Genomic DNA, 27,185 nt, shown 5'->3' with positions numbered 1-27,185 from the left:
GTCTAGGTGGGTTGTACATGTCTAAGTAACATCCACATTAATACCAGGTTCAAACGTCTCCCAGCAGAACATTAAATTGCCACAATATGGTCGAAGTTATTTACTTCTCCTATCAGTGGTCATAATGTTATGCCTGATCGATGTATCTTTAAGAGTATTTCACAGTGCGCGGATGAGGCACTTCATTATAGCCTGCATGCAGTATCTCTGTGCATCAGAACACTCTTCACAGGAATCATAATGAGTTTGACCTTTCTTTGAGGGAAATAATTATTAGGTTATTTATTCTGAAGTGTGATTAAAAAAACTGACCTTTAAGCATTTTTGCATAATTGGGAACTAACACTGAACCTGAGAATTGTACTGAACAGCAGCACATGACGCAGGAGTTATTGGTATTATAGATGAAATGCCATCATGAGTTCAGATGTTTTTTCACTTATGATAAGCTTCTTTAATGATACCAGAGGCCGCCTTAAATGGCAGTTTGTGTATGAGCACACGTGTCATTACTCAGCACTGAGAAGAGCAAGCTGTGATTTAGGGGTCTGTCTTTGGGTGTGACCACAACACCTACGCTAACTGTTTGGCAACGCTTCAGTCAGTGTGGAAACTCTCCTGTGGGGTTGATGCAGAATGGCAGCTTTATCTTGAAGCAAACTGTCACAACTGTTGATCTGGCTAAAAGATTATTTTAAAAGTACAGTAGACCTTTTTTATATAAATAAAACTCTGTTTAAGCTCATCAGTTCCACTAGTTTTAAATCTGTTTCTGTGGTGAAATTCCTGAGCTGGTGCAGGAGGGGCAATGAATTTTAGGTCAAACAACAACTGTTTGCCAGAGCCAAGGAAGGGGACAGCCCTTAGCAACAGACTGAGACAGAGCAGCCTACAGTAGCCAGGAGTACAGAGAAGCCTGTGGTGGGGAGAAGGTTAGGTTTTATTAATTCTTTGCCAGTGGGGAAGAATAGAATACAATCTAGGCAGCATATAACTAAAAGATAAAAAAGAAGCCTGTTCAGAGGAAGTATTATCATCTAAAAAACAAAACAAAACAAAAATAGACTGCAAGGACAGAAGCGCTGACAGGCAGTAGTTTTCTGGCATGGTGATGTGTTGACTGTAGATTTACTCTTAGAAAGTTGAGACAAAACTTCAGTATTATTGTACCTGTATTGTTCCTTAATGTGACCCATAAAGTACGGGTCTGACACCATATGGTTGAATTTCTGTGCATTTGTCACAAGTTATATTTCTTCACCCGCCTCATTTTTGCCACGATACCCGCTGGCCTGCTCTGACTATTATCTTTCCCAATTGATCAGTTCATAAGTGGCTCTAGGTATAGGTATGGACACACTCACGAAACATTGGGGATGGATTTAACATCCAATCACAGACCACTTTTGGAGGTGGTCTGGTCTATAAAACATCAATGCCTTTGGTCTTTGCAGGTGTCGGTGTCCTTTCTCCCACAGAGCAGCGTGTGTGAGTGAGATCAGATCTGGAGAGGTGGCTCAAGACGCATTTGTTAACACATGCACATTAGATTGCAAACTTCAATCAGATCAATCAGGACACCAGCAGTTTACCAGCAGGGCAGAAAGACCTGCTCAGTATTTTGAGCTGAAACTTTAAAGACACTTTCTGAGAATATGTGAGACTTACGTGAGGTTTATACTGAGTTCTTAAAAAGGGGTATAATATAAGACCTTTAAAGGCTGCCAACCAGTCAGTATTTCTGTTCCTTAAAAAACAGCAGAAAGAGAAGAAGTATAAACAAGGACCTTTAATATAGCAACATTTACAGTAGGTGAAAGGTTCACTGTGATGTGGGGGAGACATCTTTTGAACACAGATGCATAAAAAATTCATTTCACACTTAACACTGACTGCTTGAGGAGTAATGCCATGTCAGTTTTAACCTACATGCAAAGGCCGCCCTGTGTGCCATACAAATAAACAAGAAAAACAATAAATATGATTATCTGGGGCAGATCATGTTCTGGGTATACAGTGACATACATGTTTTGTGTCTTTTAAAAAGACTCACACAGAATAGTAACTTGGAGGTCATTATATTATTATACATATTAAATGACAACAGACATTTTAGCTCAAAAAGAGTTGAGAAGAATAATGCTCTGCTGTTAAACATAATGCATCAGTGGCGCATCAGAGCATGTGCAAGAAATGACACCAGATTATATATATATTTACACAGTGTTAGCTTGATGGCACTTTAAAAGACCATTAGTAAGTCATAGTTGCACATTAACGCGTACACAAAATAAACCTTATTAAGCCAAATAAAAACACTAAAATTACATTCTAATATACGGAAAAAGCTTTGAGAGGAACAGATACGCACATGCGAGCACCATAGTGTGCTAGTAACAATAAGAGTCTAGGAAAGGAGCTTTCTAGACATAATGTAGCAGCATGAAGAATGACAAATGGAATGCTGAGATATGGTCCGAGGAAGTGAGACGATTTTAATAAAACAATCAAACAGTGTTAAAATTCTCTGGGCACACGCGCGCTACTGCCAGCGTAAAAACTCCGTATGTTAGGGTGAACAAATAAACATGTGCCCTGCTATCTTCAAACTAGGATATCCTGCTATCAGATAATGCCTTGATAATGGTCCAACCGTGTGACTGATGAGGGCTCTGCGGGGAGAAAAGAAGAGATAAGGCAGAGCAGAGTAGGGCAAGGCCGGGACGCTGTCGACTGATGAGGCAAACTGGCTCAGGCTTCACGAAGACACACACACACACACACACACACACACACACACACACACACACACACACACACACACACACACACACACACACACACACACACACACACACACACACGTGACTTGAAAACAATGTTGTGAGCGCTACAGAGGCCTGATCATGGAGAGGAACCATGATTGAATAAATCGTCACATCAGTCAAACAAATCAGATAACTTGATTTAAACGATGTTAGTTCATCCAGTCACTCCAAAAAACACTAGGCAGCACCTCTGTGGAGGATCAGAAAGTTTCCGAGGGTTTATTCAGGCTGCGGGCCAACCAGATTTGTTTCTAAATCAGATCATGAGGTGAGACTTATTTGCATTGTATTAGAGTGGATTTGTGTGTCCGAGCATCACCAACCAACGTGCATCAATTTCTGCAAATGATGCAGACGTGAGTAACTACAGAGCCATGCTGGTGATGCTGCTTTTCCACTTTTTTCCAGCTTTGCCTGTCAGAAGCATACTTCCTGTCCTAAATTTATTTCTATCCACTGCATGTAGTTTGCTCGTTCTACATGTTCCTCATGTTGTTTGGCAGCAAAAATACAAAAGACTAGTTAAAATCATATTTGAGTGGCCAGCTCGTCAAACTGAGATAACCATGAAGTCAATCTGGATATTTCAAAAGAATTATTTGGTGTGCCGGTCTGAACAAGATTCACAAGAAGCACAGAGGTTAAATATTGGTATAGAGCTGGGAAAATTGTCTCTGTGAAAATATAAAATGAATACCATCACTAGAAAACCCCAGTTTCCCAATGTTAAAAGATGAATTTATATTTAGGAAAAGTATTTGAAAGTTTAATTTGCTGTGTTAGCCGTATGAAAGAGAATGCCCAATCTATGTACCCAGCATGGCCGGCTGGGAGGAAACCACAGGGAAGGCCCAGAATGCCCACAGTATGGTGGATGGTTGAGATGAATGCGTCCCATATATGAAGCATGTGCCAGAACTATGCATCCATTTCTTATTTGTCTATTCTATTTGTGTATTTGTAGAGACTGACCTAACCATGACCAGAAACATTTTGTCCTGACTAAAATCCAGCAAGGAGCAGCGTCAAACAGCAACATCTGTGACTCAGCGGATTTCTGAGTGTGTGTTCAGGGCAATTTTAAGCTTGCGCCCGCCACTTCCCCCAATTTCCCCCAATTACTGCCAGGACGCTGGCATAACAGCATCTAAGTGTTCCAAGAACAACCTGCGTACTGCTGTTGCTCAATAGATCGCCTGAAGAAAAACAACAACTTGGTGCCGTTTTAAAAATGTCAGATATGAACTAGACTCCGAGGCTGGGGTTATATGTAGCCTGGTTCATCACTAACAGTCTGGAACAAGATCATATCCATCGTGACACAAATGACACAAACATCTTATTCCATGATTTTTTTTGTATATTTCATGGTAAAAAACACCAAACAGTCACTCTGCTACACACAGTCCACAACGGAGCTGTCATCTTCCTCCGCTCCCCACTCTCCAAACCTCATCTGAGGAGACGGAGCTGCAGGATGGAGGTTATTAATGTCGTCCATGGCGTCTGGGTCCGTGTCGTCATTGGTACCAATTCCCATGTGGCCGCCTTCCTCCCGATGTGTGCGGATGTGTTTGCGAAGCGCTGCGGGCTCTTTGAAGCTGCGGTTGCAGAAGGGACAGCAGCACGGCCTCTCTCCGGTGTGGATGAGCTGATGGTGTTTGAGGTGCTGCAGGCGGCTCAGACGCTTCCCGCAGATGGCGCACACATACGGTTTCTCACCTGTGTGCGTGCGCCTGTGTTTGCGTAAACCGTCCAAGTGGCGGAAGCAGTTTCCACACTCGGAGCAAGAGTACGGCTTCTCACCTGTGTGTATGCGCAGGTGGGTTTTGAGTGCCCCGGACTCGCGGAAGCGTCGGCCACAGACTGCGCACGGATAGGGCTTCTCTCCGGTGTGGATGCGGATGTGCTTCTTCAGGCTGGAGATCAGGCGGAATGTCTTCCCACACTCCAAGCAGTGGTGAGGACGATCTGCAGAGGGTTCCCCTACTGTATCGGGGACTGAAGGCCCTGCAGAGTCCTCTGCTCTGCCTGGTGAAACACTTTCTCCTCTCCCTGTTCCAGAAGTCCTTGCCAATGGTTTCTGTCCATCAAGTCCGCCCTGCTGCAAGGCACTGCTGCATTCACGCACAGGTCGTTGGTGACGCAGTGGGTGAGTAAAAGTACGCTGCGAACCTCCTTCACCTCCAACGTGACCGTACCCAAGGTCCCCCACATTGTGGGATGATCGCTCACCATCCCCAACTCTGCTATCACTGCGCAACCCAGGATCCTTCCTGCTGGGCTGAACAGAGCCTGAAGATGGTACTTGCTCCTCCTTAATCTCAAATCTTGCTGCTCCACCTGGTCCCTGAGACTGCCTCTCATCTGAAGACAAGACCAAACAGAAATTCATTCCCTTTAAATGAAGCTATCTGTGGATGAGTTTTTTTTGCAAATGAAACTGCAACACTGTATATTTACCTGGTCTGCTGGAGTCAGGGCACATGTGAGACGTGTTGGATGCAAAAGAGTCCAGAGCGTGGTTGGTCACAGAGCCGTCTGGTTGGATTGACAGCTGGCACATCTTGTAGTCGTCTCTCGGCTCAAACCCATGAAGCGTATCGTCCACAGAGCCACTGAGACCCAAGTCAACCCCTGCTCCATTTACACTTCTGGGGTTCTGGTGGTCTCGGTCCAGGCCTGAAGTCATTGAAGCCATGGAAGAAAGCGAGGGAGCAAAAACTGACTGACTAACAGTCTGGGGGCCCGTGTATGAGATCTGAAGCTGATCGATGAGCTTCTGAGCACTGCACAGACACTCCTGTAGAGTCTTTAACTCCCTCTCTGACACTTCCAGGCGCACTTTGAGTCTTTCATTCTCCTGCTCCTTGTGCAGTAACTCCTGCTGAGTCTCATTGAGCACAAGCACCACTTCACCGAGCAGAGTGTCCACTGCAGCGGACATGGCTGTCTGAATGGTCGGGGCGAGACGGGATTTCAGAGATGTTACAGTCACGCTGCCCTGCGAAGCACCGTATGCGCTCTTGTCTGCTTTCCGGTCATAACAGGACTCCACAGTCCTGTCGGGAACGTTTATTATACTCTGTTTACGGTTTCCACTGTGGACTGAGCTGCCGCTGTTTGATGGAGAGGAATCCATGCTACCAGCATAGCCTGTCCTCCTGGAAGTCATATTGTTATACTGTCGTTATCTAGCTGGAATGCTAATTGTTAGTAGTTAGTATGCTACCGCAATCAGCACACAAGTAGAAACTATTCAGTTTAAGTCTTTAAAAATATGTGTGAAGCGAGTGTCACTAGTTATATCTGCCGTGATAGCTGTTTAACTGGCGCTGCTGACAACAACAATGTAGTCACCTGTGTGCAGGGCCTGGCTCCGCTGGCTAACATTAGCCTGCTGTCTTTAAAGCTAACAATGACAGGCGTCCAGAGACGTTTTCATGCAAACACTGTGACTCCGCAGCAGAAACGTGCTGGCGGTCTTCAGCTGCGTCAGTCAAATCCCTAACTTATTGTTCAGACTCTGATAACACGGCCCTCAACAGCAACTCACCTATTTCCAGCTCGTATCCACAAAACCGTACCGTACTGTGGGCAGAGGCCGGTCGCACAGAAATTACGTCAACAAAGCGGCCTTATCCGGGGTTTCCTTTACCCTGGGCTGTGACTCCAAGGATATCTAAACCGTTCATCAGGGATTTAAAGGCGTTTGCCCTTTTTTTTCATCACTCTCTAACATTGTAACATCCTTACAAGTGACAGTAATTTGAGCTAGTGTACATGCTAAATCCAGTCTTTACAACCCATGTGTAATATTTTGGCACTGTGTAATGAGATTGAAAATCTCCTTCCAACATCCAACACTTTTTGTACATATCTATAATAAATGATGTGTTATATTCTCGGGGCTGTATAGATCTATCCATCCGTTCGTCTTCATAAAATCAATCAGAATATTTTGTTTTGGAGAAACAGACACACTAATGAACAGAAACAATAATTCAAAGTTTTTCATGTTTATTTTTATTATTTTTTTTGTCCAACAGATTCCATGCAAATGTTGGTGACATGGGCTAATAAAGGATTTCACAAACGACTGATTCAATCCAAATAAGATTAGATCAGGGCTGGCCAACCCGCGGCTCCCGAGCCTCATACGGCTCTTTGCCCGGTTCCATTCGGCTCTTACGTGCATATCGAAGTTTCGCTTCGCTTGAGTTCAATACGGTATTTTCGTCAAACGCGCATGTGCGTTGGGTGAAAATACCTCAAAGTTTCCCAGTAGGAGCAAGATCATTTGAGTAAACAACTTGTGTCAAGTTCGCTCTCAAAATGGCAGGGAAAAAATGCACAGCAAAACGAAAATAGGAAGATGAACACAGGACGTTTTTAACAGAGTGGGAGAGTTCATATATATATATATATATATATAAACTCTTGACGTGAAATCAAAGCATCGATCTGTTCTGACTGACACCCATGTGAAAGAATTGCTTCGAGTGACAACAATGGAGTACAAGCCAGATTTGAAGAGGATTGTTCAAGGCAAGGAATGCCAGAAGTCCCACTAAGTAACATGCAGAGTAAAAGAAAAAAGCTATTGTAAATTATTAGATTTTTGTTTGTGGACTTAGTTGAACAGTGCACACAATGTTCATTGTTGAAAATGACTGGCCTGTGGTCTTTGTACTGTAGGAGTCAATTTCTGTCATTATCATGTTGGTGTGTGACATTTACTATAAATCTGGCTGAGCAAAGGTGTGTGTGTGTGTGTGTGTGTGTGTGTGAGAAAGGGATGGGGTGATGTTCATGTGTGCCCATGTGCTTGATGTGGCTCTTTGCGGTAACACAGTAAAAAAAATTGGCTCTTGGTCTCTGCCTGGTTGGCCACCCCTGGATTAGAAGATTAAATCACATATTTTGTTTGGATGATGCACTGATGCCTCCCAGAGAGAAGGTCCGGATTCGAGTCCAGTGCGTGCCTTTCTGGGTGGAGTTTGCATGTCTTCCCTGTGTCTCCGGGTACTCAGGTTTCCACCCACCTCCTAAGACTTGCCCGTTGGGTGTTTTGTAGCATACTGACCTTTGCATTAAACCAAAACGTTCACTTCATAAGTACATTAAAAAGCTTGGCATTAACATGTGATGTGTGATTTGATTGACCTAAAACTCAACAAGTCCAGTTGCCTGTAACTTTTTGTTTGTTTGTTTGTTTGTTTGGACAGACTATGACTTGGTTGACTGAGAATTTTCACAGCCACAGCGACCTAGTTACTTTTAGAATCATTCAACCCTGAGTCAGCATAGTAAGGATAACTTTAACTCTAACTCTAATTTTAGTCGGAGTAACGTGTTTACATGTACTTACGTTGTCCAATTAGAGTCCGATTATGGAAATGATTCGTTTTTTTCACGTGCATGTAAACAGTGCGTGAAAAAACGAGTTATATTGAAATGATTCAAGAGACTCAAATGATTTTTCAGCCTAAAAGTCAAGGTTCGGGGTGAAATGTGCCCCACTCTTCATGGCAGAGCAGCAGCCATTTGAGGAGGAAAGCCACGAAAAAACATTATTTCAGGGTCAAAAGTTTAAAATACTCACATGTCATTGTCCCCTTGGCTGAAATAAACACAGTCCACAAAGCATGGTATTCATCTCATATCCAGTCCGCTGCAGCCTTTAAATACAGGATGCTGTGAGAAACTGGCCAGCTTGAACTTTGTGATGGCCCAGATGGCCCGCCCACTGTCAGCACAGTCCATCATGGAAATGAACTATCACACACCCAGTTACTGTTCCACCCAGTGTCAAGACACAGAACATGGCTTATTCACAGATTTTATCTATGTTGCCTCTAATTACTCTGCACTCTTTCTAGAAGCAGTGCAGTCTGCCTAAATAACAAACGCTACAGAGGTCAGATATAATCCTCTACATTAATCATTTTACTGAACAGTAAATCACAGAGCACATCATCATGTTTAATAAAGGCTTTTGGTTATCATGTTATTGACTGAAAAGTTGAGGTGAATCATTAGAATGGACTGTCATCAGCTTTACAAATTTATTACAGTGTTATACATAATGTGTGCCTCATTTTAGTTTCAGCATGAAGGTTGGATGTTTTAAATGTGAAATGAACTGTCTTCATGCTATGAGACAGAGGGCAGCAGCAGCACCACAGATTACTGCTGTTTTCCATTAAGCCAATAAAGAATCAGTTGTTTAACATGTGTGAGGGGGGTGGGTGTGGGCAGCATTTTTCAGTCAATAAAGAACAACAATAACAACTGAACTTACAGCACAGACCAAACTTCAGAATATCCCCTGCTATGACAGGGCCTTGAAGTACTCATTTGGGTTGTTTCCATTGCATATGCAGAAATTGTTTATTCCTTTAGGGGTCATTTCTGATGAGTAAAACTGTCAAGGTTCTATGTCTGTCTCTCTGTCTCTGTCTGTGATCATGTTTTGAAGTTTCTTGTTTTATTTTGTCATGTTTCCTAGTTTCCTGTCGGTCATGTTTCCTTGTGGTTTTGTCATGTCTGTCCACGTCATGCTGTGTTTCCTGTTTTATTTTGTTAAGTTCTGGTGGTCCTGTCTGTGTTCCTAGTTTGTCCCTTGGTTGTTCATTGGTTTCACCTGCGTTCGTTGTCCACATGCGTCTCACCTGTGTCTTGTCAGCCCTGAGCCCTCTTGTGTATATATAGCCCTGCCTTTCCCTTTGTTCCTTGTCGCGTCGTTAATGTTAGCTTCATGTCTCCACGCCATGTACCATGTCATGTTCCAAGTTTCCTCGTTCTTGTTTTTCCTTGCCATGTCATGATTCCTTGATTTTTTTTGGATTTTGGTTTTTCCTGCCATGCTTGCAGCGCCTCTTGTTTGTTACTAAATACTTTTTGTTTGAACTACGCGCCTCATCTGTAGTCCTGCATCTGGGTCCTCACCCCAACACCCATCCCACTTGACAAAAACAGTCCAATATAAGTCAACTGCGGAGGTTTGGGGAAAACCGACCTGGCCTGTAGTCAGCATGAGCATTGCATAGGGATTATGTAAGAACTCTTTAAACACTTACCATCTGTCTGTCTTTGTCATTTCCAGAAGTATTCCTCTTCCAGTGCCTTCAAAGCTGTTTCTATATTGCTCACATCGTCTTTTCACAAGAACAGATTTAACATCTTTACCTCATTGAGTGACAAATTATTACAAACTTTTTTCCACAAAAGTTGAGATAAACTTGAACTGATCAACATGACATCACAAAGAGGATGTAAGTTTAGCAGGTTTGGATTCAAATATAACACATTTATACAATCTGTGTTACAAAATACATAGATGCAGCTTTACCCACACACATCCTGGCTGCCAGTATGGGTCTTCTTCACACTTACACACCCACGTTCCTTTACAGTACTTGAATTCAAAACATATTCACTCACCCACAGATAGACTCCTAAATAGAAAAGAGAGTACACAAGACGTACAAACAATACATCATTCAAACCGCGTAAACATCAGATATTCACGCCATATTGATTCCTGCTGAATTAAACGTAGAGCAGGAACAATGCAACTGTTAGCAGGAGTATGACACGTTTAGGTAAAGTGTAAACTGTATTCTTCAGGCACAGGAGAATATCGGCAAACGTCCAGTGGAGATGCATGTCAACAGCTGGATCCAAAGCCACAGCTGTCATATTAAGTCCCATACCAGCAGAACATCTCGTTCAGTTCTTATTCTTGCCTGGAAGAGTGTTTCTGTTGCGACATCTATTTTGAATTATCAACCACAGATTTCATCTTTGAAATTTTATGTGCGATCTTAACAGTTTCCAGGACAAGTCCGGTCAGGTTATTTTACAGCGTTTTGGGGAATGGATGCGCCCTTAAGGTTTGTTTTGAGTTACATTTTATTCAGGTGAGAGGTCAGATTGCCAAAACGGCAGTCTAGGTCATGTCGGAGATGACACATCTCAATGAATCAAGGCGCTGACACATTTTTCCCGGTCTTCCTAAATACCCTTTGCTCCTAAAAGGGAAACAAGTGTTCATTAACAGGCCAGACACATTCTGAATAACCAAAAGAATGCAACAAGCATTCAAGCGGCTCACTTCATCAGAATTAAACCGGTGTGATGTAACCAAGACTAACAGTCACTCATTCACAGTCCCATTACTCAGTCATGTTGCAAGGAGGAAGGTGGAGCTGGTGAAGAGGGGCCAGCGAGGAGAGGAGAGAGTGGGGGTTGTGGGAGGGCAGAAAGAAGGAGGTGATTGTTGAGCAGGAGGGAAACATATAAAGCGAAAGAAAGCAAGAGAGGCAACAAGTGGAGGAAAGACGACGAGAAAGGAGCTTACACACGCTTTGGTAAAGACTACAAACTTTGGAGAGCAACAGGTAAGTTCTTATCGTACATTTAAGAGTTTATGCTTGGGGGGCGATTAAGAATCTGTAAGGGCTGCTGCTTCAGTGCATTTCTACACGGCCTCATGTTTGGAGATTTCTGAATGGGCTTCATTGTTGTTTCCCTCTGCACATTCACCACCGAGCATATTTCAGGTATGCTTGTGTGGTTTCTTGTGGAAAACACTCAGGCAGATTTTCCTGTAACTAGATCCAGCTGACCAGGCTGGGCTGTGCCTTGGGTGTGTGTAAGCATTTGGACCTGTTGTGCAATACCATCTGGAATGCTGAATTAGAATGAAGTATCTCCAAATTTTAATAAGTGACAATTGTTTCCATGCAGTCGTTACACAAAGCTGTAAATCCCTGTCAAACAGGCCACAGGAGAAATATTTTTTCCTGATTAACTGTTTCTCATTAATTGATTCAAGAGCGAACGCCTTAAGAGAAGTTTTAAAGCCGTAAAGGAGATTTATTTGTTTTCCAAAAGAAACCAGGCTTATATTAAGGCATTTGTGTCATTCAGCCTCTCCCTCTGCTGTCACACAAAAAATCAGATAGAGGGGAGAAGTAACAGCATGTTCTTATTGGGGCTCTTTCATACGGGTAAAAAAAGGAACAGAAACACTAAATGTACGCTTTGCTGGATGCCTGGGGGACTGAAGCTTTTCATTCCCATGCAAAAAATAAAATATGACAGATGGAATTTTGCTTTTTGTGATCCCCAGCAGGATGACTGCCTTCGGGGACCTCCTTTTTCCCTTTGTGATCTCGTGCCTGCTTTTCATCAGGGGTTACTATCCCCTGCCTGCGGGATTAGAAGACACAGGGATGGAAACCATGAGACCTCTGCAACCTGATGGTGTTTCTACTAAGGCCCTTGAGTTTCCCTTAGCGAATGACTATGACTATGAAGATCATACCACTAGTGCACCCATCGGATTGTCTACTCCAAGAGGGACATTTAGGAAGTGTGACTACAATCCCTGCCTGGAGAATCAGATCCCCTGTACTGAGCAAGCAGCCTCCACCGGCTGCTTGTGTCCAGGGTTCACATTACACAACACAATTCCAGAGAAGCCCATACTAAGATCAGTGTCTTGGAACGGGTCAGAAGTTATTGTCAGCTGGTGTGCGCCTAGTTCACATGTCACTGCTTATGTAGTGACAGTAGGAGGGCAAGAGAGGCAGAAGTTTGGGGGGGACAAAAGGAGCGGAGCAGCGGGTAAAGTAGACGACCTAGAAGAAGTCTGCGTGGTTGCCATGAACGATGCTGGAGAAAGCGGCGGGTCGTGTAGGATGTACGAGCCGAGGAGCCGCAGCTGGCCTCTGACAGCGGGCCTCATCGGAGGAGCCCTGGGACTCCTGGTGCTCGTCTTGCTGGCCGTCCTGCTGTGGAGGCACAAGAGGCAGAGAAAACTGGAGGGCATCATCTCCACGGACAACACAATTGAGGCACGGTGAACAGAAAATCCCGCAAGACTGGACACAGACTGGAGTAAGACTCAGGTCCAACTGGCTTTTTTTTCTTTGTTTCTTTTTTTCAAACAGGAAGAAACATAAATATCTCTAACTGGTAATGCTCATTACATGGTTCCTGGCTCATTTACAAAAATTTCTTAGTGTGCTCAAGTTCACGCATTCACAAACTACTCATGGCGGCTCTCAGTCCCACTCATTACGGCTCGTTACATTTAGAGAATTAAAGCTGCTCTGTTATTTAATAGGAGAGTGTAAAGTAAAGTAAGAAACTGTTTTTTTGTTATTTAGAAGTTTAACAGAACAATGTTTAACACAGATGAAAAATTGGCTCCAAACAAACAAACTAAAAAAATGTATGTATAAAAAAAAGCTGTATATTTTCTCTCCATGAGAGCTCCTTGTTGTTATGTTATGTTATGTTATGTTATGTTATGTTATGTTATGTTATGTTATGTTATGTTATGTTATGTTATGCTATGCTATGTTATGTTATGATATGTTATGTTATGTCATGTTATGTCATGTTATGTCATGTTATGTTATGTTATGTTATGTTATGCTATGTTATGTTATGTTATGTACATATATATATACATACATATATATATATATATATATTTTGCTGGAGTGTGAATATATTAATCGTGGCATTGGGATTAAAACTGAATGATGTGCTGTATTTATAATCACTCGGTTTGTTGTTTAAGGTTAAAACTCTTAAGTCTCCCTAAGTCACTCTAAGTTTGCTGAAAACACTACTGAGAAAAACTACGGCCTCGGTAGGCTATGTCACTCTGTAACATTTTCTGGGCGGTTGTGTTTTTCCATCTGTCTTTTTGTCGGAAGTCGTGTCAGTGGGTGTTCAGTGCTGTTTTTCCAGCTGTCATACAATAGCCTCCTCAGTGGATATGGATTTTGTGATGCTATGAGCTGAGACTTCCAGTAGTGCAGCGCTGGGCTGCCGAGAAGCTTCAGGCTTTTTTTCTTCTTCTTCTTCTCTCTTTTTTTTCTGTATTTTAATCTTCCCAGTTTATCTCATGTTCAAGCCTCCATATGCGTGTCTCACGGCTACGTTATAATTCCCTTTTGCTCTGGCTGTTGAGTTGTTCCACTGCTCCCAGCGCATTTTTTCATTGCACTGCTCACATCTTACAGTGCTGCATGGAAGTCCTCCTTGAGACACTTGAAGACTGGGAAATATTTAGATTAGGCGACCAGTACGAGATGACACACTGTATGTAGATAGCAGCCTCTTTTAAACAGACCAAGATGTAATGTGCTTTAACAAAATGTAGAATAAAACAAAACTCGGTGTGAGTGATGCTGCAGTCATTCTATTTATGCAAAGGCAGCAGAACAGAAAAACATGTACTCACAAGAGCAGAGATACATCTCAGGTTATGTCTACTGAGTTGCCTTTTTTTTATATTTTGAATAAACTATTTTTCACAAACTCTCCATGTTTTTTGAATCCTCAATGCCAGAAGGAAATAAAAAAAAAGATATTTTGAGCTCTTTAATATTGAAAATGAAAGAAATCTATAACAGCAGTACATAATATCAAAGAAGTGGTCTTCTTCACGAGACCCCTATAATCTGCTGGTATGGAAATAATACCATGTCAATCATCCTGGTGGTTTAATGCTTTTCTGTGTTAAAATCCTAACTTAACAACAGAGAAGAGTTTCCATTGGCTGGTTTCAACTTGTTCTTTTTTTCGTTCTTTTTTCCTAACCACCCGACTGGTTCATGAGAAAGAAACGGCCGACTGATAATATGTTCCTGGCGGATTTAGACGTGGTTTTGCTTGGTCTCTGGTCAAATTTAAGCAACTTAAGTGTAGGCTATTGTTGTTTTAGATATTGAGCACTTGAAACTTTGATTTAGCAAAGCCTTAAAGAAAACAGCGAAATCAAGATTCTGAGACTGAACAGGCTACTATCATCAGTTTAAATGTTGTTGCTATGTTTTCATAACCTGAAGTGATGTAGTCTTACAATTAGGCATTTAAATTCTCTCAAATTCATGTTATAGTTACGTGCCTGCTTGATTGAACTTTAAAGATTAATTTGTCTGATATAGGTGAGTTAGTGCGAATCGTCAGATCTTAGATGATATCCTGGTCCACGCTCCACAGGATCTCTTTTTTTCTGCTAATTATTTGCTGATTTCTGTCTGGATACCTCACGACCCTGATGAATTATTCTCCTGAGTGCTGCAGTGAGGAAAAAAAAGACAAATTTTTAAAATTCTGGCCAAAAACCTCCCAGATAGGCGCAGGGTCTCCTCAGTCAGGTTTTGGAGCTGGTAGGAATAATGTGGTGGAAGATTATCTGAATAAAAACACACTGTTTGTACCCTGGGAATTTTATCATTTTTTCTGCTCTATAGCATTAACTGTTCTTCATTTTCATTTTCATCCTAAGTGAAAGACAAAGCAGATAACGTCTCTCAAGGTCAGCAGTGGGGGCATGTGTTGACAGGACCCTCCTCACTGAACACGAGTCATGTTGAATCACTGCTATGTCACTCAGTGATCCGGTGACTCATTTTACCTATCTGGGTAAAGGCCCTATGTGAGGCAGTGAATGCACTACTTAGTGTTATTTAGTCTGTGAGCTGTTTTAAACTTTTCTATTTGTGCTTAGGAAGTTTTGGATTTCACCTGCAGGTGCTGTAATCTATTCTGCGGTTAATGATGATTAAACAGACAGACTGAGAAATGACTCACAGAGTTAACGCTGCTAAAAACGAGAATGTCACGTAGGCCCTGGATATTTTCAAGTTGTATTATGCAATCCAGGAATTTTATCAGTATCTTTCAGCATCTAAGACTGTTTGAAAGGGATACGGGTATTTTCTGAGCATGTATTCATTAAGCAGAATGCCACACTGACTATATGCCAACAAAAAGGGGAAAGGTGTCATGACACGAAGATGAAAAATCAGCTTGCTGAAAGAAAGGAGGCCTGTCCGCAGCAAAGCGTGGAAGAGAACATTAATAATCAGTGACAACCACGTATACAAAGCTGAACCACATAGAGGTCAAGAGAGAGTAGAAATTCCTTAAAGGTTTCCTGGTAACATGAGATGAAATGGGTCTCCAGGTGCTCAGGTCAGCCGCAGTCAGACACTGCAGTATTGTACAGTTAAATGGGAGAAAACCTTTAGGATCCTTCACTCAAAGTGGCTCGTACTTATATTTTATATCAGCTATTGATCAAATATGAAATAAAAGGTGAATTATCGCTCCATTGAGAAGGTGTTTTCTCATCCTCATCAGTCAGCAGTTTATACTGGGGACAAATGACTTTACATTGTGTACATATTGTTGGCATGCAAAGCTATTTTAGGCATCGTAGTAACCGTCATACCACATGTAGACAAACTGCATTGACAAAGAGAAAGAGTAGCTAATGCTGAGACTAACCAGCTTGAGTAAACAAGGCTCTTTTGTCATTATTCTCTTTTATATGCATGATGTGACATAGATAGAAGGCTGCCTACCTCATATCTATGTCCTTTCACTGATCCTATTGTCATGGAATTCAAGAGGCTTTTCTGCAATGAAAGAAAGTGCAGGTTGAAATGATGTGCTTATCTCATTACTTTATTTTACTACCTATTCATGGCCGTCAATAATTTTAATGCACTTAACTATTTATGAAAAATTAATTCACAGTACTTTTTAAAATTTTTTCAACCACCAGCAGGGGCACTAATGGCTCATCCCCTGCCCGCTGGGGTCAGCTTTTACAGGGCATAAACGTTCAAAGTAGGTCAGGCATCCATCAGTGTCCATTACTGGAAATAGTCAATCCTCTGTCCACAGTGTGAGGAAACATACTGGTGTTATTGAAAAGTAGAAAGGTTTCTACTTCTCTTAAGCATTTTGTGGACAGATTATATAGATACTTTATTTATCCCAAGGGAAATAATGAGACAGAAAGTCAGTTTAGTTGAGCTTTTTACGAGGGGACTATACGCTGTGCTTCATCAGAAGAGGCTATGTGGGAGGTGGTAGGAACTGATCCCCGTCCTGCGGGCGTCTCATCCTGTTTACCCCTGTGTCTGTCTGTCTTGGCTCAAACCGCAAGTCTGTAAATAAAAAGATTAAGTTCTGTCTCTGAGTCTGATGTCACTGGAAGGATGAGCGGGGTTTATGCAAATGAAGCAGAGCATATGTTAGAACACATTTCTCCTTTTGGCAACTTCACTCTGGAAAAAAAAAGAAAAATAAAGAAAAAAGAAAAACAATAATAATATCTTCCATCATCCAGACATCCTTAAAAGCAAGTTCAGTATGAGTCAGAGCTCATTTGATTGGTTTTCACAGGAACCACTAGAGGTCATCATTGCAAAGAGCACTGCAGAAATAAAAGCCACCTCTGGCATGCACCCACTGATCGAATAGTGGAGATGAGTTATAATAGTGATAGGAAATGTCACATTTATATATCACATGGGAGTTTGAGTTTGTTTGCAGATAAATGTGTGCTTTCTGTCACTTCTTCTTTTCCCCAAATTCTCCATTCCTCGCTGCCCGACAGGCAGGTCAAAGGGGCTCTCCTCTCAGCTCCTGGGACAGCTGCGCTAAAACGTTTCATAAAGCAGGAGGCAAGAAAATCTTTCCTTCTTTTACCCCCTTATTTCCTTGCATGAAGAGCTGGGGTAACCATGGCAACCTGGCACCATACAGGACAGAGATGAGGAGGGTTGAAACTGAGCTCAGCTTCTAGAGGAGAGTTATCAATCACTTTGGCAACATCGCTGTCACAAACACAAACACAACGGCTCTTTCACCCTTCACCTGGCTCCATGGCATTTCATCAGAAAACAACACAAGCAGATCTGCTCCTGTGTGTCAGTGTGGAACTTGTGACGGATGCAAAAAAAAATAAAAGAAACCTTGCCCCCGTGTCACGTGACCATCATGCCAAGGTGAAAAAGTGTTTGCAGAAGGCCGTGTTTTTTAAAACCACAGCCAGACAGGCTGACAAATGACGCACATTTACGATGCTTGGGCACAATTTGGAGGTAAGTAAGTATTTTTACATTCTTGCCACAGCATTTTGTTGTGCTTTGATGCAGGTTCTTTTCAATATCTGTTCAGATTATGCAGTATTGCACAAAAAGCAAAGACTAGATGCACATAGAATCACATAAACAAAATGTAAATGTAACACAGTTTCATGGAGAAGAACTGTTTCTTTTTTTTCCCCACTCTCCCATTAATCATGTAACAAACCCTCAGATTTCCAGTGTGTCTAATTCCTAATAAAGACCACAATAGTGCCATTTACCTTTTTCAATCTAAGTCCTTTTTTTAAAATAATAATAATAAAAAAATAATAAAACTTGACTTTTCAGGTTTGTTTTCCCAATAGAAAGATGGTTCTTTGTGCAACAGCTTATTTTTTCTTAGCAGACTGCCGGTCTGTGTGCTAGAATTGAATTTACATGATTATAAAAATTGACAAAACTATCAGATTCTTTTTATTGTTCGTTGTCTGATTTCTGTTGTTTTTGGTCTTAAGTCAAAACCTGCAAAGAAAGTGAGCAGCAAGTTCAGACGTAGATGTGTTTCAAAGTCTCTTTATATGAGGATACGTCCTGTAAATTTATTATAACGCTTAATAATTAATAGTATTTTAGAGTAGACCTTTCAAATCTGCTATGTCAAAGTTTTAGCACACGGCCACAACATACATTAAATAAATGTGAATGCAAACATAAATTATTAGAAATTACTGGACTCCAATTTTTCTTCCTTGGGGCTTAGTTTCATACATAATTTCATCTCATCTTCTTAAGAAAAATGTTCCTACACTTTTAGAATCAGCAGGCATGCTTTAAAACTTTGAGCAGGGATTTATTTTAAGCGAGTTTGCAAAGGGCTTCGGTTTGAGCTCAGGTGTTGGCTGCTGAATCTCTAAGACAGCAGGAAACCTGGAGGGACGTTAAGCCGGAGCTGTATTTAACCTTTTGAGGTCAAGTAGTTTTCCCAGGGTGGCTGAACCATTCCAGTTCTTCACTCTTCTCAGATGGTCCAAAGGAAGCGGTTACAAATGTGCTCTACTTGAGGCAAATTTGAGATGCCGGGCAATATCAGAAATATGAGAATGACTTTGTATAATAACATGATTTCTTTTTTTGTAGTCCCAGTACATAATCTCAAAGTTTAAATCCTCAGTGTGCAAACTGCTTTTTTCTGTCTGTACTTACCCTTGATTTATATTCTTTACTTTTCTCCTTTTCATTGTCAGGGGGGGCACTCGAGCATAACCCAGCATGCATGTGGTTGAAGGTAGAAAGACATCTTGGACAGGCTTCATGCCTATCAAGACTTCAAATCCACTTTGAGCCGTGGGATGAAATGTGCATGAAAAGGTGGGAGAGCATTCAAAGGAAAGTCCAACAGGCCCCCATTCACTAGCATCGCTGCTACAATGGGACCTTTTTTGGGTTGGTACGTATTTAAAACGAGGCTGCAGAGAGCTGGTTTAGTGTGCGTGCTCTCCTGGACGGTTTGAGGTTGCTCCAGTAAAACATGTTCACAGAGCGCCCGTGGGCATGACAGCGGGATCACCTAAAATCTAGGGCTAATCTAATGTGTGTGCAGATGTTGACTCAAACACATCCCAATTAGGCCTTTTCCCCTCCCACCTCTCTCTCTCTCTCTCTAAACACACACACACACACACACACACACACACACACACACACACACACACACATTTTTATATATATATATATATATAACAAAAATATACAGCTGGGGCAGGAACAAGCTCCGGAACAAGAGATGAATCAGGGAGAGATTATTCAGGACACAGTCACAGGGGATAGAGAGCTCAGGAGGAGACCAAGGACTTGACCCTTTTTGAATATTCATGAGGAGGGTGACGAGACGGAGATTCACATCCTTTTATTTATTTCATTTTTTGAAAACATTTGTGGAGCCTAATAACGAATATAGCTTGTGATTCAGTGCAAAAGTAAATATATCTAGCAGGAGTAACATGAGGATATCTTGGCTGTCTGCCAGCCAGAAGAATCAATAGCTATTAACACCATCATCCATGCAGTCAGAGGACAGCAGGGATCTGTGGCTCTGCAGACTATTTTATCAGGGTGGGAGGTGGATTCAGTGGTTAGTTATAGTAAAAGCGTCCCCTATCTGGCTGTTCAGAGTGATGCTCTGACTGACAATGTCATCAGTGCTCCGTGTATGTAAACACTTCCAGCAGCCTGGAGAATCTAGGTCATTTTCTGGCTGTGATGAGATGAGAGGGGGAGTTGTCTGGAGACACACCGAGCAATAAATGAGCGCTGTGTTCCTGTGTCAAGAGTCGAGCCGTAATCCACACGCTCATCTTTTATCTGCTTCATGAATCAAGCGAACATGCCTCTAGTGGTGATGAAATCCACAGAGAAACACAGGTAGTGGAGTCAGGGGGAGGAGAAAGGGGAGGATGGGCCAGCGCTTGTCATTTCTTGCTCAGGTTGTCTTTTGCTTTAGCAGTGAGGACACGTTGCTCGTTAATTTCCAAGCCTTTCAGTGTTCAGGATGCACGGAGCTCTGAGTCATGTTATATTGACACTGGCTCATATAAACACCAGGAAACAATTGCAGCCATGCTGCAGGAATTGCACAGTGGAGCTGGAACACCATGTGCTGCACTGCTAGAGAGATTGCAGATATGCTGAGGGCATAACCCTTTTTAAATTTTACCTTAAAGTGATTTGCATAAAGATTTCTCAGGAAAAGCATTAAAGGGTCAGCGATTGTAACAGAATGTCTTCTGTCAAATACATTTCAAATGAGTTAATATTTAAAATATGTCTGGACAATGGTCCGACTGATCCACAGCAGCATGGCCTGAAATCCTCAATAATCACAGGTAATGCCTTTACATAGTGATATAAAAACATGGCAGGATTTATAAAAAAAAAAGCATTTCAATCTGCTGATGTAAAACACTATCACAAAGGCAGCAAACAGTCAACGACCCCCAACCCCCACCACAACACACTCCCGACTTCTAGCTTAGATGGACACTTGCATGAGAAACATTGCACAAATATTTGTACATGTCTAAGTACCTTCCACATGAATGCCAGGTCCACAAGTTTCCCAGCAGAACATTGTATTGTCACAAGATGGTCAATGTTATTAACTTCTCCTGTCAGTGGTTTTAATGTTATGCCTGATCAGTGTCAATATATCAGTAACGATGTGAACTCACTTCTTCTACCGTCAATTAGCCTGTACCATCGTATCTATCAATAACAGTATGCACTCATTGTATACTGTAGGTAGACTGTGGTGGTTGACAAAGGCCCATTGATACAAAATACAATAAGGATCTTGCAACAAATGGGAAGGCACTTTAATCTCAGGAAAGCCTCTTTTATTACCTATTGCATCCAATCCATGATTCGCTCCCTCAAACATGGACGGCTTTTTGCCTCAAAAGTGTAAGGTATAGTTAATATTGGTGACCTCTATATAGAGGGGACTTTTGAATCTTTTGACAAGCTTGGGGGAAAATATGACCTACCCTGGGCTCAACGTTTTACATATTTTCAAATGTGGGAGTATATAAAGGAGCACCTGCCTGGATAGGAAAATGCTCCCCCTGATAAAATGGATGGGTATTTGAAATTGTGTGCTGGTTCAGACCATGTGATACCCGTCCTGTATGACAGACTGCAAGGTCTAGTACGACTAAGATTAAATCTAAATGGGAGAGGGTGTTAGGACTACAAATTACTGATAACACCTGGAACTCCACGTCCATGCCTGCTCTTTAAATGCTAGACATTGCTTAATCCAATCCAAAGTCCTACACAGAATCCATTACTCAAAAGTGAAGTTACACAACATTTTTCCTGAAATTTCACCCTCATGTGACAAATGTGAGTGTACTGAAGCTGACCTGTTGCACAGTTTTTGCTCCTGGGTTGACATTGTCAGATTATTCTCAAAAATACTTAAAGTACAGATACAACCTGAACCAGTCCTAATAATCTTGGGTATTTCAGTCGTGTTGAGCTCTTTGAGAGTGACTTTAGTTGTCATATGGACAGATCATAGCTAAGAAGCTGATTCTAAAGTGTTGGAAAGGGAAAGAGGTGCCAATGCTGAAACGATGGCTGATGGAAATGACAGACGCCCTTCACCTGGAAAGAACCAGATATTCTATAAAGGTCTGAACTGAAGAATATGAAAAGATCTGGCGACCACTGCTCTCCTCCCTGGAAAAGGAGCCTCTTGACCTTCAGAACCAGACAGTCTATCACTCTGGGGTGGGGAGGGTGGGAGTGGCTGTTCAGGATATCATTTGTTGGGGGTTTGTGTGCTTTTTACACACCTCCTTCTTTGAGGTGGTCGTGTTTTGAATATCGATCCAGGTATAGCCCTGCATGTACTGGACCTTTGTAGAGGTAGCGTTTGAAACTTAATTATCCTGTATAGTTGTATATATCAACAGCCGTGTACAGTGACAATATAGTTAAAAGTTCCACTCGTAGATTTTGTGTATCTTCCGTCGTTTTCTCTGTCATGTGTTATAGAGGAGCGGAGTAGTGCAGCAGTAGTTGCAGTTACAGCAATTCATTGTGCGTCTTGTCAGCATATACAGTATGTAGCACAGTGGGACTAAGAGAAACAGTATTGCAGACCTCTGTATGTTTTTATTAACATACTGTGGAAGTGACTAGTGGAAGTGAATAAACATGATTTGAAGCTTGAAGTTTGAGTTGTCTACAGCATAGCTGCTCTGTACTTGAGCACATACTTACAGAATGCTAGTACGTTGACACATGGCTGTTATGAAGCAAGTTTACTATCAAGAATGGGATATAAATAAGAATTTCTACATCCTTTGGGGACCATGAATGACACATGGTCTGGTTGGTTGGTCCATTTGGACCAGAGATAATGTTTTTCTTCCCCCATAATGAAATTCAAATTGCTGTGTTAACAGTATAGTATTCTGGTAAGGCTACTGGGGACAATGAACGTCGGTACAGTCTCTACCAATCCACGCACACAGACCGTGTTCTGAAACAAGATATCAACAAAATCAGCAAAAGTTATACATTCTCACCAATATCCTTCCTCTCCGGACAATGAATGTCAATATAGCTTTTCATCTAAAGGTTGTTGAGAGACTTCAGAGCTGCCTTTAAGTAGTGAAGCAGCAGAGTGACCCAATCCACTGGCATGGCTTAAAAAGAAAATATTCTCATAAAGCCCTCTCCATTTGCAAATCTGTCTCCAACACATGGAGACAGATTAAAAGAGATAAATGCCACGGTGGAAACAGAATGGGAACAATCTGACAGCTGACAGATTTACATAATCTCAAGATTTATTGTTTTATCTCTAAGGGAGCTTTTATTTAGAGCAAAGAGTGAAAAATATGTCCTCTTTCCCCAATAGCAAACTTTAGCTTTAAATGGAACAGGTTTGGGGTAGGGGTTAAAGGAGCAGCTGTGGTACCATGGTCACTGGTTCATTGAGACAATTTGTGTCATTGTTGACACTTCAGAAATAAAAATTATACTTAAGTGAATCACATGTGCTCCATGCATGGCTGCCCACTGCTCCAAAGGTGCTCATGTTAACAGGTTAAATGCAGATAAGACTCAGCTTTTATGAGACAATGAGGGGAAAAAAAGAAAAGAAAAAAAAATTGCTACTAAAATACATGAGATTTAAAAAGACTTGTTCCATTTCATCTTCTCATCCTGCCTCCTATTTTCTGCAGCACCACTCCATCACTAGTGCCTTCAGATTGAGCTGACAGTGAGAGCAGGCAGTAACCAGTGTATGACACATCTCCAGTGTAACGACCTGGCAATGGCGACACTCTCAGTTACACCTTCACCGTCTCTGCCTGTTCCAGCAGCTGAGCTCGTCACATATTATTTGCTCTGTAGTTTATTCGGTGACTATTCCATTAAAGTATTACAAAACTGTCTATTTTTAAAACTGAGCGAACGGTCCCATGAAAAAGGGGACTAGAGAACAAGCAGCGCCGCAAAAATAGAGCTTTTGAAATGTCAAAAAAAGAAAGAAAAAGCACTTCAAAAAAAAACATGGCAAAGCTTAAAAAAAGAACATGAAAAAGACTGACCTGGAAAGTAAGCACATAAACATCAAACTTTACCATAAAAATCACTAAAAGACAAATTCAAACATGTTATATATCATATAACCCAATACAACAGTCCCACAGCTGAGACATTGCTATGAAAAACATGCATAACCAGGCAGGCATTTAAATGTGAAATCCGAAGCACTGCTCAAGCAACTCATTATTAGGATATAATGACAGTATAATGAGGATTTAAAGCTCCAGACCAAACTCACCTGATGCTTACACAAACCTTTTTGTTCCTGGTAGCAGCGTGAGGCCGATGTCTTGGCCACCATATGCTGCTATTAAGGCTTTAATTGTCCAGGAGCAGGTGGGCAGATTGTGGGCGACATCACCGTCTGTCTTGATGCCGGGAGGAGAGGCGACAGCGGTGAAAGAGCCTGATTCCAGTTAACGCTGGTCAACGGCATGTTTGCCTCACAGGGAGGCAGCTATTTCAGTGCTTCCACTGCTTTCGCGGGCCAATATTAACACATGGACCAAGCCTCTGATCACAGAGGAGGCCAGAAACACAACACTGCATAGTTCATGTCCAACAATGCAGAATAATCTGTTAATAATGGTTAAGCAAAGCATCTCCAATGCCATCGGTTTGACTGATCTTTTTACCTCAGCTCCACAGTTCATTCATTACAGAGAATGATATTCTCTCCGTTGTTCTGATTTGAAAACAAAGGCAGAAGAAAGCCAGCTTCTCTCTCACAGCTGATTAATGAGAGCGCAGCTCGCTCCAGCATCAGGAGGCTTCGCTGAAATCAACAGTGACTGGAATCTAATTTCCTCAAGTGCCGCATATACAGTAAATCCCAGTCGAATACCAGTCATCCAAAATAAAAATCTCTATATATCTCTATATATATATATTCAATCAGTGTGTTAAAACAAACAAGACTTTTACCAGTAACGGTACCAGCAATGACAACAACGTTCAGTTATTTTCAAAATGATCTTTATTAAATTTAGAAAACATCATCTGGTTAACAGTTTCATACCAATAGCAGGAAAGAACTGAAACTGTAAGAGAGACGTAGATGGGGCCGTGGCCAACCCCTGAGTTAAAAGCCATCTGTGTTTTTGGAGCTAATCCGTCCCTACACTTCGGCTCTCTGGGGTCACTTGCATCTAACCTGGCATAGACTAGAGGAGATAGTCAGTGTGGTAGTCAACATCTCAGGGTAGAACACCAAAAGAAACGCGACATAAGAAAACTTCGTAGACATCAGGTAGAAAAGTTGATTTGCAAATTCACTTTTCAAGTCAAGGTACTTCCTGCCAAAATATACCGAGTATGCAACATTAACATGTAATTAGGTTGCCAAACCATGTCGGTACGTAGGTTTTATCACTCAGGGAAGGGTTTCTGGAGTTTCTGCACAGCTTTAGGGGAATGGGTCTTGGTGATACTTAGGGATGCAGTACAGATATCGTCCGAAGTGGAAGTGCAAACAATGTCTAGAAGGTGTGTTTGTTGAGGGGGTTCTGTGGGTAGGGGGGTTACGGGGGTGCAAAACAGGGCTCCCCCATTTTACTCATCAAGGTGCTGAGAGCGGCGACTCTCTGGAGGGTGAGCCCGAGATATCCTCAGGAGGGAAAACTGTGAGAGTGCAGGCTCGGATCCCGCCCAGCGACTCGGGCAAGTCAAACACTTTGTGCCATTCGTCTTTCTCAGGGTCGTACTTCTGTACTATTTCCACCATGCAGCGATTGTTCCATGAGTAGCCGCCCACTACATAGATCTTATTCTCAAACACAGCCACGCCAACGTCGCTCTGACCTCGCAACATGGCGGCGATAGGTGTCCACAAGTCGAGGGCGGGGGAGTAGTACTCGCAGCTGAGAACGTCGTCGTAGTCGCTGGTGCCCCGGAAGTGATTGCCCCCGATCACATAGAGGCGGTCGCCTACTGTGCACATGCAGTGGAGGCCACGCACTGTTGTCATGGGTGCTTTCTGAGTCCATTTGTCCGCATCTGGGTCAAAGCACATCAGCTCCTTCTGAAAAGTGTCATGAGTGATTCCCCCTGCAGCAAGAAGGGAAAAGAGCAAATTAGCCTCGACGTCAGTGGGGGAGGAAACCACTTTGCGGACCTGTCGATCCGATGGATTGGTGAGTCATTCACCCGTGTCAACCAGAAATTCTCATTTAACTAGGCCAGGTGAATCATCAGATATCACACTGGTGACGGTCACACATGGTTTAGTAGTAGCCTTCAACAACGGCAATGTACAAGCAAACTCAACAGCCAACAGACAGGCTGAACACTCATTTTACAAACAAGAATATATCAGTAGGTCTTTGGTCTCTTTCCTAAAGTGTGGATATATGATGATGATAGTGAGCACTCCGGGACAAAGCGGTGCACATAAGGAGCGTAGACACCCGGACACAAAAAGCTGAGGGAAAGCAGGGAGGGGGGGAAAAAAACAGGACATGTCTACAGGGAAGGCTTAAAATAAAGAGGAACACAATCCCAGCATGCATTTGGGTAGAAGCCAGCCCACCCCTCCCCCCCACAGGCAGAGTGACTAGGAGCAAACGCAGAGAAGATTTGCAGAGCATGCCGAATAGAGGCAGAATCCCTCTTTTGCTGCTGCCCAGTGATCGTGTGCTTGGTTTATTGTTGAAGCCTAAGCCGTCTATTCAGCTGCCATGACTCAGATCTGTGATGCTGCACCTCCTCAACTGATCAAATTCAAAGATAGCCCGATTATCCATTTTCATCATCCAAGTAGTCCATGGAGCAAGCCTGCTATTAAAACCCTGACAAGAGAACAATGCTGGAGTCAAAGTAGGGTCCTTGTAATTCCTCTCAGGAGGCTCTGCTGTTATTCTGATTCAATTCAAGAGCTTTGGCCTTTCCCTGATTCAATGATGTCTGATCAGTCTCCCAGTATCTCAATGTCTAATCACTGCCATTAGTGAGACACATTAAAGCGAGCAGTTCTGCCAAATAGATCGCATCTCAGAAGGACAGGTTAAAAGCTTTGTCCTTTTGTGTACAGCGCAGGACGACTGTGTCATTGTTTTTGTATTGTCTGCCACACACATTTCACCCTTTCAAACCATTTCCCTGCGCAGCCACGTAGATAAAATAACCACACGGGCCCTTGTACAATCAGTGACCTGATTGAAACAGAGCCTGCACATGTGGGACCCAAAGAGATGATGGAGGACAGAGACTGAGGTGAGACGAAAAGGAGGCTCAGCAGATTCCAAAAATATAATGACTTCGCATGCAGATGAGATCCTGCATAAATATCAGCTATTAACAATCGATGCTCACCTCAAGGATG

The 27,185-nt window shown here is 42.3% G+C and overlaps 3 protein-coding genes across 7 annotated transcripts in view; 1 reads left to right on the top strand and 2 right to left on the bottom strand.

Moving 5' to 3' along the window:
- Positions 1-1,774: 1,774 nt before the first annotated feature.
- si:ch1073-224n8.1 (zinc finger protein with KRAB and SCAN domains 3) lies at positions 1,775-6,474 on the bottom strand. 2 transcript variants are annotated; one of them, XM_047607797.1, is made up of 3 exons: positions 6,385-6,474; positions 5,292-5,992; positions 1,775-5,195 (listed from the first exon to the last, which is right to left on the bottom strand). In XM_047607797.1, exons 2-3 carry the CDS (start codon positions 5,968-5,970, stop codon positions 4,225-4,227), a joined length of 1,650 nt encoding a protein of 549 aa, XP_047463753.1. In that variant the 5' UTR covers positions 5,971-5,992; positions 6,385-6,474; the 3' UTR covers positions 1,775-4,224. The 2 variants fall into 2 exon arrangements, with proteins under 2 accessions (XP_047463753.1, XP_047463752.1); XM_047607796.1 differs by having other exon boundaries at positions 5,292-6,451.
- Positions 6,475-11,085: 4,611 nt separating this feature from the next.
- On the top strand, positions 11,086-14,177 carry LOC125020678 (leucine-rich repeat neuronal protein 4). 2 transcript variants are annotated; one of them, XM_047606097.1, is made up of 2 exons: positions 11,086-11,233; positions 11,968-14,177. In XM_047606097.1, exon 2 carries the CDS (start codon positions 11,972-11,974, stop codon positions 12,701-12,703), a length of 732 nt encoding a protein of 243 aa, XP_047462053.1. In that variant the 5' UTR covers positions 11,086-11,233; positions 11,968-11,971; the 3' UTR covers positions 12,704-14,177. The 2 variants fall into 2 exon arrangements, with proteins under 2 accessions (XP_047462053.1, XP_047462054.1); XM_047606098.1 differs by having other exon boundaries at positions 11,132-11,233; positions 11,971-14,177.
- Positions 14,178-24,824: 10,647 nt separating this feature from the next.
- The window catches only part of klhl13 (kelch-like family member 13), a 36,062-nt gene continuing 33,701 nt past the window's right edge, over positions 24,825-27,185 (bottom strand). For all 3 annotated transcript variants that reach the window (XM_047607026.1, XM_047607027.1, XM_047607024.1), the window contains one exon: positions 24,825-25,912. In XM_047607026.1, the coding sequence (XP_047462982.1) occupies positions 25,425-25,912 (488 nt within the window). In that variant the 3' untranslated portion in view covers positions 24,825-25,424. The remainder of the gene's footprint in view (positions 25,913-27,185) is intronic.

Source organism: Mugil cephalus, chromosome 15 (genome assembly GCF_022458985.1).
Source record: "Mugil cephalus isolate CIBA_MC_2020 chromosome 15, CIBA_Mcephalus_1.1, whole genome shotgun sequence".
Classification (NCBI taxonomy): Eukaryota; Metazoa; Chordata; class Actinopteri; order Mugiliformes; family Mugilidae; genus Mugil; species Mugil cephalus.
Note: the sequence above shows the minus strand (reverse complement) of the source record. Positions and strands in the feature narration are given on the sequence as shown.